The sequence below is a fragment of the Bidens hawaiensis genome, unplaced genomic scaffold (genome assembly GCF_021521415.1).
Source record: "Bidens hawaiensis isolate Kalapana, Puna unplaced genomic scaffold, B.hawaiensis_p1.1 tig00054926_1, whole genome shotgun sequence".
NCBI lineage: Eukaryota > Viridiplantae > Streptophyta > Magnoliopsida > Asterales > Asteraceae > Bidens > Bidens hawaiensis.
Genome location: NW_027499901.1, coordinates 76829 through 94936, shown reverse-complemented (window position 1 = coordinate 94936; position 18108 = coordinate 76829). Strand labels below are relative to the sequence as shown.

The window sequence follows — 18108 nt, the reverse complement described above, 5'->3', positions numbered from 1 at the left end:
GGTCACTTCTGCTGCTGATGTCCCGCCAACTCCAACGTCTACTTCAGATTCCGAAAGGATTACATCGCTAGAGCGGATTGTTGCTGTACAGTCAAAGACCATTGAACGCCTAGTGGAATCCAATCGACTACAAGCAGTCCTCCTGGTTGAACACGGAAAAGTAATAGATGCCTTCAAGGAATTCTTGGCATCTCAGGGGGAGAAGACTTGTAGGGGAGATGAGTTGAGGACGAAACGGAGAGAAGATCAAGACGATGATCCCAATGCACCGGAAGGTGCAGGTGGTGAGCTGCCAAGAACCTCTCAGGCTCTTGGGGCTTCCACAGCTGAGGGGGAGTCTACAAGTGCAGCCGGTGACGACGTGGTAGATGTTGATGATGATGCTGATGTTGAAGATGTTATAGACGCGTTGAAAGAGTTGGATGAGGATGATGATGAGTTTATGAATGACGAAGATGTGCTGCCGATTGATGAGATCGAGAGGATCGGAGAGCAGATTACTGTGGAAAACGTGTTAGAAGAAGGGGAGATTGTAGATGACTCCGTGGAACACGAGATTCCGGAGGTTGAGAGACCAGAGTTGGGTGATGAGAGCGTGGTGGAAGATACTGAATGGGAGGAACAACCGAATTGGAAGGAGGGTTGTGCTCACTGGTTCATGAAGACGAAGAAGCCGGCGGTCCCTAAGATGTTCAGAAAAAGTTACAATATTAAGGAATACGCTGAAGCTAAGAAAGGCATCATCTGCTGGATATATGATGAGCAGCTGCGGCTCTTCGTGATCAAGAGATATGATGGAATTCAGTACTTCCGGAGAACGTTGAGATCTCTAAACACACTGCCCGAATGTGAAGTAAAAGATTTAGCCAGATTGGGGTTGATAAACCGAAGCGAAGATGACATGGCTAGAATCATTGGGAAGATCGTGTGGAAGGAGTGCGTTAAAGAGAAGAAGTTTGAGCTTCTGAAACCACAAAAGGGGAAACTTGTCGAAGACAAGGATAGAGGTCTGAGAGCTGATGGAAAACCTTGGATGGTTATGAAATATAAACCGATCCGGTGCCTCAAAGAAGTACCGATGAAACTCATGCCCAAGGACGTGCTCAAAGACCTAAAATGGTGGTTTGTGGACTGTGAGACAGCTGAGGCGGTTATGGAAGATGTGGATGAACAAGAATTGCTTAGGGTTTACGACCCGATGCATCCTGTTAATCTGTCGCAGGCTGATCTGAAGATGCTCAAGTAGAAGAAGATCTTCTACATTCCTGCTTGGAAGGATCAAGCTAGGAAATATCAAGGGGTGGTGTCGGTGTGTGTTAGAGAGGGAGCTCACGCGTAGAGATGGAAGATTACAAGACTCAAGCTTTGAAGATAAAGACATGAAGCTACTGCCAAGGGGGAGTCTGTTGGTACATGTGTGTCAGTAGTTCATAGTCTAGCATTTGTAATCGAGTCTGTAATGTAATTATGTTTGTAATTATATTTATGTTTTTGTATGTGCGAAGTTGTCAACAAGTTCGCTTAGGCGAACTTGTCAAACAAGCGAAGTTGTCAACAAGTTCGCTTAGGCGAACTTGTTGAACAAGCGAAGTTGTTAACAAGTTCGCTCCGGCGAACTTGTTGAACAAGCGAAGTTATGGACAACTTCGCCTGAGGCGAAGTTGTCGTGCTTATATAAACTGTTCAGCCGGAACAGTTTAGGGTTACTAGTTTTAAGCAGTTTCAATCAGTTTTGAGCGTTGGTGAGTGTGTGATCATTTCACGTGTTTAGAGTCTGTAATAGTGACCTCGAGTCACGTGTTCGTGTTATCAATATAACGTGTTTAGTTTATTGCTCGTGTGTTTGATTTCTACATACTCTACACTCGTATCTACCTACGCAGGGATTCCGCACCTGCGTTGTTAGCGACATCCCGTGTACGATCCGTCCAGGAGCCTACAAAAAGGTTGGCAAACCACAGACCAGGATGGGTTGATCAGCTACCTCATGTACTATGGGCCATAAGAACGCACAGAAACACAAGTAATGCAGAAACGCCGTTTAGCCTAACCTATGGTACCGAAGCAATGATCCCCGCCGAAATTGGCGTTCCTTCTCCAAGAGTCACATTACCAAATGACAACGATGTAGAAAGGCGGTTAGACTTAATGCTTCTCGAAGAACGTCTAGAGTTAGCCGCAATAAGAGAACAAAATTATAAGCGCCAGCTACAAAAGTATTATAACACCAAAGTAAAGATATGTGAGTTCAATGCCGGAGATTACGTTCTTCGCAACAACGAGGCATCAAGAGCACATGCACAAGGCAAATTGACGCCGTCTTGGGAAGGTCCATATCAAATTAACAAAGTGTTGGGAAAAGGCGCCTACACTCTGACGCATCTCGATGGCTCAGCGATTCCTAGAACATGGAACGCAACACAGTTGCGAAGGTGTTATATGTAAATCAATTCCAATTGTAAAAACAGGCCAAGGGTCGAATTTGAATGGAAACGATACTCCGCATTTCACAAAATAAGCATTGATTTCATTTATATACATGAAGTTACAAGCAAGCACTTACGCCCGGGCGCAAAAAAAAAATAGTAACAAAATAAAACGTTCGACTATACAAATCAAGACGATAGCCTAATCTACATCGTTGACACTCTTCCCGGAGTCAACAGCCGCGCTATCCTCTTGACCACCAGCGGGAGCGACGGAAGGCCCAGCTTGCGAAGGTTCGAGCAAATTCCTCAACAGCTGCACGCCATTTTCTTCATTAGCATACTGAGCAACTTGCGAAAGAATAGGAAACGTAAGAGAATCATAGTCCGTCTCAGCAGCAGCATACTCCTTATCCACATCAATGGCATGAAGGGCATAGGCCTCAAGTGGAAGGTTATCACGCAGATGCGTAAGGGCTTCCTGAAAACCAGCCTTGTGGCCAAGCTGTTGGGAAGCATTGACAAGGACTCCAACGCAACGCGTCAAATCATTATCGCTAATGATGCGTTGGGCAACCTACATAAAAGAAAAGAATTAGTAGGATAAATAAAAAAAGAAGGGCAAAAAGGGGAATACCTTGCGAATAGCATGCTTCAACAACCAATCGCGGTCGGCGGCGGCGGAAGCAAGCTCAGAAGTCAAAACTTTAATGGCTTCTTCATTGGAAGCCAACATGTCAGCCAGCTTGACAGCATCCGCCTTCCCTAATGCAACTTCCGCCTCCAACTCTTCAATACGCTTGCGGAATGCAGCGTTTTCACTCTCGAGTCGAGCGGAAGCCTCCTTCGCAGCAAGAGCGCGACTGCGTGCATCTGCAAGATCAGCATTAGACTTCTTGCACGTAGTCTCAAACTCCTTATAACGGGCGGCGCGCTCTCGCGCGGACTCCGCAAGATCAGCCTCGGCCTTTGCCAGTTTCGCCTCCACAGCGCTCAACGCTTGGCGATGATCAGACGACTCTTTACCTGCTCTCCAAACGCCGGCCTCAACATCCTTCACCATTTGTTCCATCTCTCTCATGCGAGCACCGGCATCAATTTTGTCCTCGTGAAGGGCACGGTTCTCGCGCAGCAACTCCGCAAAACAAGAGAAATCCTGGACTTGGTGAAAAGCGGCGTCGGAGTACAAAGTACCCCGGGCTGGATCTTGCGAGTAATGCGCTCACCAGGAGGAACAGCATACTCCAAAAATTCGGAGCAAGTGGCAGGATCCTCAAAATTAGCGCCACAATTAACCTTCCAGCGAGGGCGGAAAACTTGGTGCGCCTCCTTAGAGTCGCGGGGGTCCATATCCACATCTAGAACACCCCCACTCAAACATCCGCTAAACCCGCCACTTCTATTGCCTTGGAGTTCAAAAAATTTACCTTGCACCGTTGCGCCAAGGTGAAAAGGAGGCGGCGGCACAACCTCATCACCATCAAGGATAGAATCCTTGTCTGGTGAATACTGTCTTGATTTCAAAAAATCAGCGACGGAAAGGCTCGCTGATTCAAGACTAACCTTAGGCGACTCGTCCACAATCGCCTTCATCGGTTGAGCAGACAAAGCGGGTAGAGAGACAACTGGAATTGACCCAATCGGCGCACGAACAGTCGTCACAATAGTTTCGTCCTCAGACGGGCCAACCACACCCGTCGTCATCGGCAAACTCAACATCTGTACAGTAGGCCCAGCCTCCGACAAGCTTCCAACACTTGTCATCATCGGCAAACTAGCAAACAGGGCCGCCAGAGAAGATGCATCGCCAGAAATTGCGGGAGAAACAGTCGATGAAGAAATCGCCAACACACCTGAAATGAACAAGCGATGTTAGAAAAGATCAAGTTGAATCAAAAGAAAGAGTTGTAAAAATAATACCTGACGATTTAACAAGACTACGCTTGACAAACCCGCCAAGACGAGGTTTCTTGAAGACGCGGGGCATCTCTTCATCATCTTCATTAATCACAGGGGTGGGACCCAAATGGTGTGGAACAGTGAACGTCCCACCCACTGAAGAGGAGGAAGAGGAAGATGGACCGGTAGATACGAAATTCGTATCCACAACGGTTCCAGAAGCTGCAGCTGCAGAAACCACATCAGTCGCCACCAAAATTGGAGTGACAACCGTTGTAGCCAGCGCAAACACAGCAACCACAGGCTGTGAAGCTGTTGGCGAGGAGAAGCCAACAGAAACTTGTGCGGAGGTGGTTGGGGAATACGCCATGCTGGCACTCAAACCGAGTGCTTCAAGCAATGATGCCGAAGAAGGCGCCGGTTCCTCAAAAGGAACATTGGAGACCATGACGACATCGTCATCATCATCCACGACATCTCTTGCGGCGGCGTCTATCGGAGACGCAACCGTCTCCCCAACACTGCGTTGTACGCCCCTACCACTGCACTTAGGAAGGCGCACAACGTTAGATCTTCTACCTGAAAAAGAAAATAAGACGTTAGCAAGACAAGCAAAAAGAAAGAAAAATGATAAAAGCAGTTGAACCTACCACTCTGAAGGGTAACAGAGCTAGGAGGTGACAGCGGTCGCGATACAGGTGATCGCCTCATAGGAAGAGGAAACACAAAGTTTCGAGCGGTCCAAGCAAGGATTGGCTCCTCGCGGGGACCTAACTCCCTCCGACCCAGCATTTTAACGCCCTCATGCGCAGGCTACAAGAGGAGCATGCAGTCGTCCACCTCTGAAGAAAAAACAAGTTAAAACATTGCAAAACAAAATACACTTCAGAGCAAAAAATAAAAACGATGCTAACCTTGACCACCATTAAGAATAATCGGCACCAACGCCGCATCGTCCCAAATGCGACTCATGCCGAACAACACCAACGCGCGCTCCGGGTAACGACGGAGTGGAGAGAGGCTGGCCTGCAAAGTGTTGAACCAGTCCGAACCGGTATAAGGAGACACTTTCGGCTCAAGAAGCTCTTTCACATCCGTGAAAAACATAGGACGTGGAACCGCGCGCGCGGAGACGTAAAAGAACACACTCTTCCACTCATGCAAACTAGGTGGCGCATCTAAGGCGATAGCCTCGGCACCAGGGCGAGTATGCAAGTTATACCACCCCTGGGTGAAACGCCACCGGTAGAAAGCAGATAACATGTCAGCCGTCGGAGTAATACCAAGGCAATGACAAGTATATTTGAAATGGCGAGGACGAGCCATCCCGAACGGATGAATCTGGCTGAGATGCAGCCCAAACACACCCAGAACGTCCACCAAAAACCGGGTAAGGGGCAACCGGAAGTTGCCCAAAAAGAAGTACTCCCGGTACACGGCAATCTTGCAGGTAGGAGCCTCTCGAGCCGTCTTGCCGGAGGCAGGCAACTCGGGCTCGTACTCAGGGCCAAGGTTATAAACCCTAACCACATTTTTGAAGTCGTCGGCAGACATGCGACAACCGACGAACTCCATGGTATTATTCTTCTTAGTCTTCGAGGTTTGAGATGATTCGGCCATAAAATGAAGAAGGCTTGGAGGAAAGAAAACGGTGAAAAATGGTGTAACCTCCCCCTATTTATACTAATCGCAATTAATGAGGGAGGGGGGATACAAAAAGGATAATTAACGTGTGGCCCAATCAGAGAATACCACGATAAAAGGATGGCAGAAGATATGTGTTACAGTTGGGCGCGTCACCGGGATTCTCGCCCACTCGCCTGACACAGGCAGCAAGCCTGCAGGGCAGAGCAACCGTAGTCAAACTATCACGTCCAGCAGTCGTTTCACTGACTTGCATTTAATTCACCCATCCACGCCAAGTTACATGTTATCCATATAAAAGGAAACAAAGATGATAAGTGTGGGCCAAAACAGGCTCCGCCATGGGATGATTTAACATAAATCACCCGCCAAAACAGGCTCCGCCATGGGATGATTCAACATAAATCACCCGCCAAAACAGGCTCCGCCATGGGATGATTCAACATAAATCACTCGCCAAAACAGGCTCCGCCATAGGATGATCAACATAAATCACCCGTCAAAACAGGCTCCGCCATGGGATGATTCAACATAAATCACCCGCCAAAACAGGCTCTGCCCCACCATGGGATGATTTAACATAAATCACCTGCCAAAACAGGCTCCGCCATGGGATGATTTAACATAAATCACCCGCCAAAACAGGCTCCGCCATGAGATGATTTAACATAAATCACCCGCCAAAACAGGCTCCGCCATGAGATGATTTAACATAAATCACCCGTCAAAACAGGCTCCACCATGGGATGATTTAAGATAAATCACCCACCAAAATAGGCACGGGATGACTTAATAGAAATCAATCGCCAAGCTGCGATTACAATTAATAAAGTCACCCGCCCAATACCTGGAATTATCCACGAAAATAAACCAAACCAACGAGGAAAATCAGTGAAAAACAAATAGCACGCATAACCAAAAGCCCATGATAAGTCCACAGCCCCCCACTTCTTGAAAGAAGGGCGACTATGGACTAGGGGGGACTTGTAGAGGTAGGGTATGAAACCCACCATTTGGAAAAGTATAACACTAACTGCATACGCTGGGCGGAACACTAGGCGCCAGGAAATCACTAACGCCGGGCGTAGTGCATGGCGCGAAGAGTGTAGTCCAATATAACTTTCCACCTCGGGAATGGTAATGCAAAGGTCTCACCAGAATGGGACAAAAAGATAATGACCCACATAGGGATAAACACCAAACCAATGGAGATTGGACAACACATAAGGACGGTACAAACAGTACAACCACGTCCTTGTCAAAAGGCCATGATGCCCACCAACTTCCACCAACCACCACGACCTCACGAGTGGAGAATATTATTGGTGGAAAACCTGACAAGGTGGTTGGTCACATTCTCTCTCCTCCGGCTATAAATACCAGTAAACCTCCAAATGGTAAAGGACACACTTTCTCCTACTATCACTGTCAAATTATACTACCTCGTACTATCAAGTACTAATTCTCACGCCGGAGGGTGGTTACGAGAGAATCCCCCCCATTCCTCGTAACGAGCTCAGGTGTTCTGTTTTGCAGGTTACACTTGTCTGCGCCAAGAAGGTTTTATAACCCATCGTGTAGAATACTTAACCATTACCCTCGGACTAACGTGTTAGACCTTGAGAGGTGGATTCGTGTTTCTTCAATAACCAAACCCAAAACCAGAAGTGATTGCTTGTTCCCATCTCCATAAAGTTTTAAGCTATCTCATGATGTCTTAGTGTTTTGTTGCTTCATAATTTGTATTTTAACTCAAATCTCAATCAAATCTTTTTACGTTTGCTTTTAGTCAAACAAAACATATAGTTTAACAACATACTCGTGGATACGATACCCGAATTACCTTAGCTATCTAATAGGTTTTTGCATAAGTTAGCTATGGTTATCAACCTAGTTTTCCGGTTTTCTTTTAATTTTTGTTTTTGTTTTCTCCGAATGTAAATATAAGGATACAAATATTTTACAAGACCTTAGTAGAAACTTTTAACATAATCCACTCCAAGAATATATTGTGTTATATTTGAGTAAACAACAAGACTAAACGGGTGTTTGAGATTTCTTATTTTAACCTTCTTATAACTTATTGTCATAAGTCAAGTGTAGCTTATGAGTTTAACTTATGAATTATTCCCTTCACAACTTTTAACTTATCCAAACATCTTATAACTTTTTGAAAAAATTATAAGTAGGGTAAAATTAAATTAGTAATTCCAAGCGCCCCCCAAGAGTGTGATAAATGAACTTATACACCAAAAACAATATGGCTATAAGTCAACACGTAGTGACCTAACAATCTGTGTAATTTATTCAAAAAAATAAATCCTAGATCAAAATATAAAGTAGCAAAAGCCCAACCATATTTCTTAGTGGCCCACTACACTTGACCCAATTGTTAACCACATTAGGTATTTAGGTTGAGATATTGGACCATCGAGGTGTACAAAACCGGTTTTTTTTCAAAACCAGTTTTAGAAGCAAGAGAGGCCGACCTGGTCCAGTTCGGTTCGGTTTAGAATCGATTTAACTGGCTTAAAATCGGTTTTTCACAAACCAATTTGGTTGTTCAAAAGAGGAACCGTTACCAAAACCAACGGTTTGGGTGGGTTCATGAACCGGTTTTTCTTATCAAACCGGTTCAAGTCGGTTTACCATGAACCAGTCTCAAACCGGTTTTTTGGTACACCTCTGTTGGACCATATACATGTTTGCAATATACACATCTTATACCTATGTTTTAAGTGTGTGCACATGTTTTTGGTTGGTCTTATGTTGTTTACTATTATTTACCCATAAATCAGAATCAATCTAACTATCTAAAGGACTTTAACTTGATATATTCATAAAAATGTCATAACAAAATAAAAACAAACCTATGTTTATATTTCAACATGACTAAAATTCATCATCCACCATTTTGCACACTACTACACCATATATTATCGCTAGACTAAAACCAGCACCATGTAAAAGAAAAACAACCAACCAACCAAAAACAATCAAACTTAATGGTTATGAGGCGCCGATGGTGGCGGCTTGCATTGGTAACACTTTGCAAACAGACCGAATGTGTCGACTTGATTGATAAAGTTTGTCATGCTGGCCCATCCTCCGAACCCAAATCCGACCACAAACACCCAAACCACAATGAATATGTTGACTATGTACATGGCGGTCCAGCTTGGTAAAAAGAACGGTGGCTTCTCCGCCGCATTCTGCAAAAAAAAAAACAAAACAAGTTTAATATTTTTATAGTGAGTGGGTCAATTAGCCAGCCAACTCAATGTTAACTGTTGAGAATGATACAAAGTGCAATAATAGCAAGAGTGTGACTGATGCATCTAAGCTTTATAAATCAATGATAATGAAATAACACCAAAGTTTGTCATACACCTTATTTTAAAATACAAGGTACATTTCATTATCTCAAAACTAATCATGTGAAGTAGTCTAATTAATTGAGAGTTGCATTGGTTTTGTTTGGTACAAGTTGATGTCAGTATTGTCAACATAAGGTCGTATTCGTTGAAAGGAGTCATTAGAGGTTGAAACGGGCCGACCCACAAAACACTTTTTTGTCCTTTAAAAAAATATATATGTATTACAAATAATAATCTAAATCTTTGAACAAAGATATTTGACCAGTTTGATAGTTATTTTTTTTATTCGTTTGAGACTGTGAAATGATTACCTGGCGGGCGGAAGCCTTTCGGTAAGTGAGCATATGTGCTAGAGCCGGGATAATGTAGACGGTGAAGCTAACTAACAGAGCCCCAACAGCCGAATTGATCGGACCAAAAAACGGGAAGATAATGGCTAGGAACCATATCGGTATCACAACGGGCAACCTAGCTAAAGCCCGTAAACATATGCTCTTTGTATCATGCATCCCCACCACTTTCTCCCACACAAAATACAATGGCGTACACGCGAAACCGAATGTTATAAACTGCAAAAAAAAATAAAAAGTTCAGTAATATAATTAAAACTTTAGTAAGTCATATAGTTAATTAACAGTTTAAGGAACCGGACCTGATGGATTAGCATGAGGATAACCGCTGCGTCACGAAAACGGGTTCGTGGCAGAAGAGCAAACGCGTTAGCGTGAGTTAAAAGTTGATCACCAAAGGCCCAATACATTGCAGCAGCTGATGGGAGTGTTAATGTGAATACATATAATGTAGCAAACAAATATATGTACTTGAATTTTTGTGGCTTCCACATCGCGTGCATTATTTCACTGCAAAAAAGCATGTAACTCTAATTATTAAATTTGTCCATTTACCCTCAAGTAACTGAAAAAAAATCTGGTTTATATTAGGGATGGATTCACTAACACTGTGACCGCGTGTCCACCAAAAGTATAGAGTATGTTTGTGGCTCCGGTGAAGTACAACACGAGCTTTTGGGGGCCAGAATGAACCACATGTTCGGCCTGGCCGTGGACCAGGGCTGCAACGGCTAAGTACCAAGCGGTGTATGTGGTCATACCGAGGCCAAGAAAAGACCAAATTCGGTAGTTGTGGAAAGAGGGTATGAAGACAGTTGTAGCACAACAAGCTCCAAATATATATGTCCATGTCCTCTTGTCCAAATTATCATTTATGTAGTATATATTACTGCATAGACAATATTTATGTTTTAACTTTTAACATCCAAATGTCACATAAAAACAATGTTTAAAACAAAATAACTAACCTTGCACAAGCTATGAGTTGTATGACAGATCCAAATAGAAGGAAGGTGCAGTTAAAGGCTAGCCCCACAGCCTTCCAGTGTGGGCCCAAAAGCCCATCTAGCACTTCAAACCACTGCATAAAACTAATGTGTGTAAGTATGTATGTGTCATAAGAAAATGAATCATGTAGGGCATGTAGGAGCAAGAATCACATGCATCAGATGAAGTTCAAATTGTTTAATGCATTTGTCTAGAACTAAAGTACAAATTTACAAGCACATGGTACAACAGATTGTAGACAACACCCATGATTAGATACTGGTTTTTTTTACTTGTTAAATTATTAAACTGTAAAAAAAAGATTGGATTTTGACCTGAATCACATGGTTCTTGAAGCTAACATTCTCTTTCTCCTTTCTGGCTCTATACTCCACATAGAGAACACTGATGAGATAAGCAGTCCAGCTTCCAAGAAGACCATAAAACACTTGTAATATGATTCCTGAAAGCATACCCAATTGAGAGAAAGAGTATGGCAAAGTCAACAGCACTTGAGCCACCTGAAATCCCAAATCAAGAAACAAAAAAGATTAAATTTTTAACAGCCGGTTACCCGAAAACTCATGGGCCCACCAATACTCTGCTAATCAGTTAACCAATTACATTTATTTTTCTTAAAAAGAGAGCACAAGCTCTAGTGTATATTTTGGTAAAAGAGTCATTTTTCTTTAACTTAAGGTTAGATTCATTTTAATTGTACAAAGAGAGTACAAGGTCCAGTGGGATTTTAATAAATTCCCTGAAAAAAAATTCTATTTTTTTCAATAAGACTATGTAGCGGTTTGACTTAAAAGTAAAAAAAAGGTTCCAGCACATCACTGCCACGTAAGTATGGAGGTTTTTACTAACGTTTTAATAAAAAAAAAGGCAAAATGTTTTAACTAATAACATAATTACTGTTTAAACTTTTTTTTTAATAAAATATGTAAAAATGGTTTGATTGGTTAAAAAAGGTTGGCCCCATATATTGAGCCATTAAAGCAATAGTGCCCGAAGGGGCAAACCGCCCTTTGGCGCCCTCTAACACAAAAGTGTAATAGTGTATGGTGCCTTCTTTGATTATGTGGAGCGAGGGGGTGTTAACCCATAACACTTGGTCTAACCACAACAACGAGTCACCCGACCACCAATACCTTGTTAACCAATATAATATTCTAATTTCTCATAAATTCCCAATAAAAGATTCTACTTTTACCATAGTACCCTGCTAACCATTTAGCTCAAAAAGAATAAATAAAAAAAACTAGTAGAAGCAAGATTTGAACTTGGAATGTTTTAGGGTATTTTGGTAAATTACCTGGTTCGAAGCGCAACTAAACCAAGCATCATAAGCAGAACCACCATGCCAAAGAAAGTTCTTGAAACCAGACATTGACTGATCTACCCCTACCTCTCCTTCACCATTTTCTTGCTCAAATGAACCCTTCATTTCCCCTGGAACTATGGCTTCTTCAGCTTGATTGTTAGGAACCATATTTGCACTGTTTCTTACTTCTGTCATTTATGAAAGATATCTGCAAACTGTAAACACATCACAGTATTTAAAGAGCAGAAAAAGGCTCCACCTTTGCCATTATTATGTTTGGTGGCAGGAACTATGTGATTCAATGCAAGTAACTGATGGAATAAAGTAACATAAAGTCAGAAACTACTCATAGTTGTCTGCTTACACATGTACAAAACACCCCAAAAATCTTGAAAAAAAATCTTGAAAAATTGAGTGATTTTAGTATCAAAATTGTGCAAGAAAATATTACATCACATGTTTCTTGACTATATTTATCCAAAAACAACATTACCCTGAATCTGTGATGATTGTGTTGGTTCCAATTTTCCAAGATTGATACAACTTTAACTTAAACACTAATTATAACTAAACCCCTACAAAACCCTCAAGTAAAACATGATAAAAATCAAAACTTTATGACATTTAGCAGTTAAAGAAGCATACCCAAGTGAGAATCTTGGTTCTTGTTGTGATATTGTGTACTCTAGTTTCTCTCTCTAGAAATGATGGGTTTGGTGTAAAGTGAAGAGATACTGAGGGAAGCATGAAGAGGTATTGATGAGGTTTTAAAGAGGGAAAATGTGAGTGGCTTTTTGCAGGGTGGGAGAAAAGTGAGCTATTTTTATTTTTCATGTTTATTTGTCTCTGTAAATTATCTGTTATAATGACTGCTGCATACAGACAGAATCTTGTGCAGTTTTTCTTTGTGGAGTAAATAAAACTGATGTTACATAAAACTTTACTCTGTTTTCCCAACATAAAAGAATATAAAAGGTTACATTTTTCTTTAAAAAAAAATTCAACTTTTTATTTATTTATTTATTTTGTATTTTATAAGAAGTTGGTTAACAGTTTAAATATATTTACTAAACTCAAACTTCATCTTATGTAATATCTTGTAAATGAATTTTTCTGTCTACAATAATTTTGGTAATACATTTATCTGCTAATTAAGATAAATAAGGAAATATATTCATGACCACAAAATATAAAATTTTAATTATCTCAATTGATTTATATTATAGGTTATGGGTATTATAATATAGGGATTACCCGTCACTTAAGAATGTTTAATAGTTATTATAAAACAGTCAAGTAAATTAGTTGATTGTACTATTACAAATTTGAACATCCTTCTATGGTAATAATGACGTTTATGGGTAAGTGAAGACACCAACCATCAATAATATGTTAATAAAATATCCTTAGAAATCCAGTATTCCGTCGATTAAGGAAAACTTATGGGAATGATTTTAGTGTTTTTCTTAAGAGCTTTAAAATCTCTTTTTATTTATGTTCTAAAATTAAATGTATAAAGGTCCATCAGAGATCCAGCGGTGACTGTCGACTAAATAGCCAATGAATATTTAAAGCTCAAAATATATTTTTAATGCTGGGTAAATTGTTTGATTCGACGGTAATTTGTCAGGTTTCACCGACAAAAATCACTGACGAACTATAACAAATTGGTTCTTTTGTTTTTAAAAATTTTTTTATCAATAAATATTTCATCTAATGGTACTAAAGTGGTTGATAAGGTTTTGTATTTTCAAATTATGAACGATAAAATCCCAAAAATAAAATAAAAAGAAACATTAGAAATGCATTTAATACACATCCAGCCAATAAATTCAATTAATAATAGCGTTATCTATATCTGAGGGGAAGATAAATAACTTCAAGACATTATTGATCAATTAAATATAGGACAATATAACGTAACTTGAAACAATAACATTGTTTGAAGTAAATGATCTAAGCTAGCTATGAAAGTCTTGGTCCGAGTTGGACGGTTGGGGCTCTCTCCAAAAGCTGTGGCTAATTATTCAACCACTATGAAAATCACCGTTCAAAAAAAATGATCTAAGCTAGCTATATAATTGATCATCACCACATAAAAACAAATATATTTCAAGTTCAAACTTTGATGAGTCAGGTATAAAACGTTAAAATCAGTGTAGATTTTTGACATTCATTCTTAAAAAATGTTCACTCAGATTTTGACGGTGGTTTCAAACACGTAGTTTATGAAGAAGTTAAAAAATTTGGTGTAATTGATACAATATATCTCTCAAACTTTAAAACAGGCCAACAATATAATTTAATACCTTTTTGCGACAGATATGGATATTAAATTCTCTCTGCACATGCTAAGTGTGTTATTATATTTGTAGAGGGTAGATATTCTTATTCTAGACAGGATTTAAATATACGATATACTTTGTATTTATGACTGGCATTACATGCATTGATTCTTTTAACAGTAATAATATTTGTTTGTTCGAAAATAGTAAGTTAGTAACTACTGAAGAGATAGGTTCCCGCAAAGCCCAGTTGGACCCGCAAGACACACCTTGAAGAGGTACGTCTGCGCAAAGACCAGCTGGTTCCGCAGGACCCACCATGCTCAGAGATGAAGACCTTACACGCAGTAAGCCAGCTGTTCCCGCAGGAAAGCCTCCCTTGGTACAGTACCCTACCTGTTCCCGCAGCTGTGGGTACAAGCCAAGAAGGAAGGCTACCCGCACTAACAGTAAGGCTACATGCATAAGGCACTAACTCATACTTCAGCAATGTCACATGAGGAAAGAATGAGCAAGGCAGGAATATTCCCGCCCAAAAGAGCCAGTACGTACGCTTCTGGAAGATCTTTTGTACTATACCGGCCAAGGTATGGACAAAATAGACAAGATCTGACAAAAGCAGCCCATGAACCAATCACAGGGTGACAGCTCACCGACAATAGTACGAGGAGGGGCACGCTCCAATACAAAATGTCACTATCAGCCGCTGCCTACCCACCAACTCCCATCGTGGCACGTACGTAGCCCGTAGTTGGTGGAAAATGAATATTATATACAGCTGGTCGTACTTGCTTGGAAACCTACATTCGGCTATAAATACTCCAACACCTTGGAACGGTATCATCATCTTATCTTCTCTCTAGCTATTTCTCTCAATATACACTTATATTCAGAGCAATCTGGTCTGATTCTCACGCCGGAGGGTGGTCACAAAGAGGAACCCCCTCCTTCTCAGTGACGAGCTCACGGTGTCTGTTTTGCAGGTCGAGAAGAATAGCCATCTTTGCCGGACCTAACCCTCGTGGGAAACATCTACTTAACCCTAAGATTATCCTTAATCTGCCGGGGTCATTTAGTGTTTCTTCATTGGCGCCATCCGTGCATTAAGCTAGAACTAATTCTCTTTTTCAGTTTTTTCAAACTTCTGGGAAGATGGTTAAGGTTACTCCGATGCCAAGGCCACCGAGTGACCAAGAAACTCCGGTAATCACAACCCCAGCTACTGGGGGGAACACCGGTGAATACACGATTTTTACGAACACTACCCCGGTTACCCAAGCCGGGACAAGTGCAGTAAACAACCCTCCCCTGGGATTCGTTGATACCCATTTGGAGAAACAACAGACGAGGCTTCCCCGCCAAATGTTGGTGCATGTTTTGTAACAGATGATCTTTCGTGTTTGTTAGAATTGAGAGCAACGGTCAAAGGGGAGACTGTTGGTGCATTTTGTGACCGTCGCTATGCAATTCAGACCAGCGGAGATGCCATAGGTGAAGTTAGAACAACTTCGCCTTAGGCGAAGTTAGAACAATATATAAAAAGAAGATTAAAATGTCAAGACTTCTCAATCATGGAGTAAGAAAGAGAACGGGAATCAGATGAAGAGTACTTACAAACTTAATCAGACACTATGGGTCGAGGTCAATTCGGGGTGACTTGGGAAAAGCCAAATACGCTTTGAGAATAGATAGGAGGCATCATAATCTCTGAGTTGTTGCCCACTTAAATTTTGAGGCATAATTGAACCTAACTCGTATCAGAGAAACGATGAAAACCATCTTAAGTTATTTATCTGCTTACAACCTGTTTCTATATGTCATAATACAGCTAAACACGGATCTATGTGACAGTCACGTAATTAGTATGATTCCTGTTCGGATCTTTTCTAAAACATAGTAGTCCCTATCGAGACTGAAATTTGATCCCTTGTACTTTAATTTTTAAAAGTTTTTAGTACTTATATCTGGTTACTTGGACTTGATCGTGTCATTTAATTCTTAAAGGGAAGTTTTTAAAAATTAATTGAAAAATGTTCAAATTATAAGGTTTGATTTTGTAAATATAGGCGAAGTTGTTAAACAGGCGAACTTGTGAATAACTTCGCCTAGGCGAAGTTAACCGTAACTTCGCCTGTGTAACTCCGCCCCTATATAAAGAATACTTAAGGTCATTCGTTCAATATTTTCAATATCAGCGAACTTATACTCTCAGATTAATCAGCGAACTTATCGATCTTGTCTTTCGATCTTCTTTGTTATCTTTCTTCGATTTCAAACCGATTTAAAGGTTGGTTGGGTCATTGTATCGTATAATCGATGTTCATGTTGTTAATCCTAGGTTGTTTCGACACCCGGTTAGTGACCTCGGACGTCGGACTTTTGAACCCGATTTCAAAAACTTGTCTTTACGTGGTCATGAACAAAACGATCGTCCAGATACTCTTAATATCATGTGTTTTAGACTCCTCAATCGTCAAAATTGACCGAAACATCAGATTTTTCGATTTTGAATCGATCTTACTGTTGCCGTTTCAGATTCAGGCGAACTTAAGGTTTGGGCGAAGTTATCCGTAACTTCTCCTGAGGCTTAAATTCGCCTGAGGCGATGTTGTGGTGAGGCGAAGTTAACATTAACTTCGCCTGGACCTTTTAACTTATTAGTTATCAGACGAACTTAAAGATGAAGCGAAGTTGTTCCCAACTTCGCCCCAACTTTAACTTCGCCTATACAGATTTTATCACAACTTCGCTCATGGTAACAAGCGAACTTGTGTTATGCCTTAACGTTTATCTAACTTGGTTCGTTTGTTGCAGATATGGCTGCAGTAGCAGGTGCTGGAGGTGCTGGAGGTGCTGACGGAGATAATCAGAGGCAATTCTTCCCGGGTCACAATATGTTTATCACCTTAGACCCGGAAGCGAACGGAGTTGAAGATTACCGCGAGATAATCACTTTCCTCCTTCGCTCGAGGATATTCCATGCAATCACTACGACTCTGCCGATTTCCTTACCCAATATTGAGGATTTTTGGCAGACAGTGGAATACGATTGCCGCGTTGAGCCCCCGGTTATGCGAGCAACCGTCAATAATCAAGAAGTTCAGTTCTCTTCTGAACAAATACGGGTGGCTTTACGTTTTGGAGAGGAGACTAGGGATGACCCTACAGAGTTTGTTGCTCCGTTCCGCGATGGAGCATTTCTACGAATGGGCTATTCTGGTCCATTGGGCGATACACAACGGAGGAAGGGTTTCCTACTTGATCAGTGGCGCTTCTTCATGCACGTAATGATTGTCTGCATGTCTGGGAGGAAGGCGGGCACTGATGGTATGGGTGCGACCATGCAGTCAGCAATGACTGCTCTGACTTATAACAAACGTTATAGCTTTAGTCAGATGGTCTTTTACGAGATCGATAGACAGAGAAGAGCGATGGCTCGTGAAAGGTTCATCATGTATCCAAGATTCATTCAGATGATCTTGAATCATGTTGCTCCCACGTTGCCTCAACGACGTCCAATAAGATACGTGGAGAGTGTGAGCAAACGTATCTTCGCTCAATGCCGAACATCCAGTGCGAGGAGCAAGCCTGAACTGCGTCCAAGGCATACTCCACTCTTTGGGTACTTAATAAACCCGGGGTATGTGCCAGCTCGTGGGGATGAGTTCAGAGACCCGGCACCACAAAAGGTAGGAGCATCTCAAGCTATACCTGCTGCTCCTGTTGTGTCACCGGAGGAGGAAGTGGACCTTGATGCAGAATTCGGAGGTCAAGGATTCTTCGATATGGATCGGGTGGATCCAGAGGAGAACG

At 41.6% G+C, this 18108-nt stretch overlaps 1 protein-coding gene across 1 annotated transcript; it reads right to left on the bottom strand.

Annotated features, from left to right (window-relative positions):
• Nucleotides 1-8808: 8808 nt before the first annotated feature.
• Nucleotides 8809-12915, bottom strand: LOC143600805 (auxin transporter-like protein 4). The gene is made up of 8 exons (XM_077078379.1): nucleotides 12656-12915; nucleotides 12002-12225; nucleotides 11019-11204; nucleotides 10665-10777; nucleotides 10304-10585; nucleotides 9999-10206; nucleotides 9658-9915; nucleotides 8809-9181 (listed from the first exon to the last, which is right to left on the bottom strand). The coding sequence occupies exons 2-8, from the start codon at nucleotides 12203-12205 to the stop codon at nucleotides 8972-8974; spliced, it is 1461 nt and encodes a 486-aa protein (XP_076934494.1). The 5' UTR covers nucleotides 12206-12225; nucleotides 12656-12915; the 3' UTR covers nucleotides 8809-8971.
• Between the last annotated feature and the right edge of the window lie 5193 nt (nucleotides 12916-18108).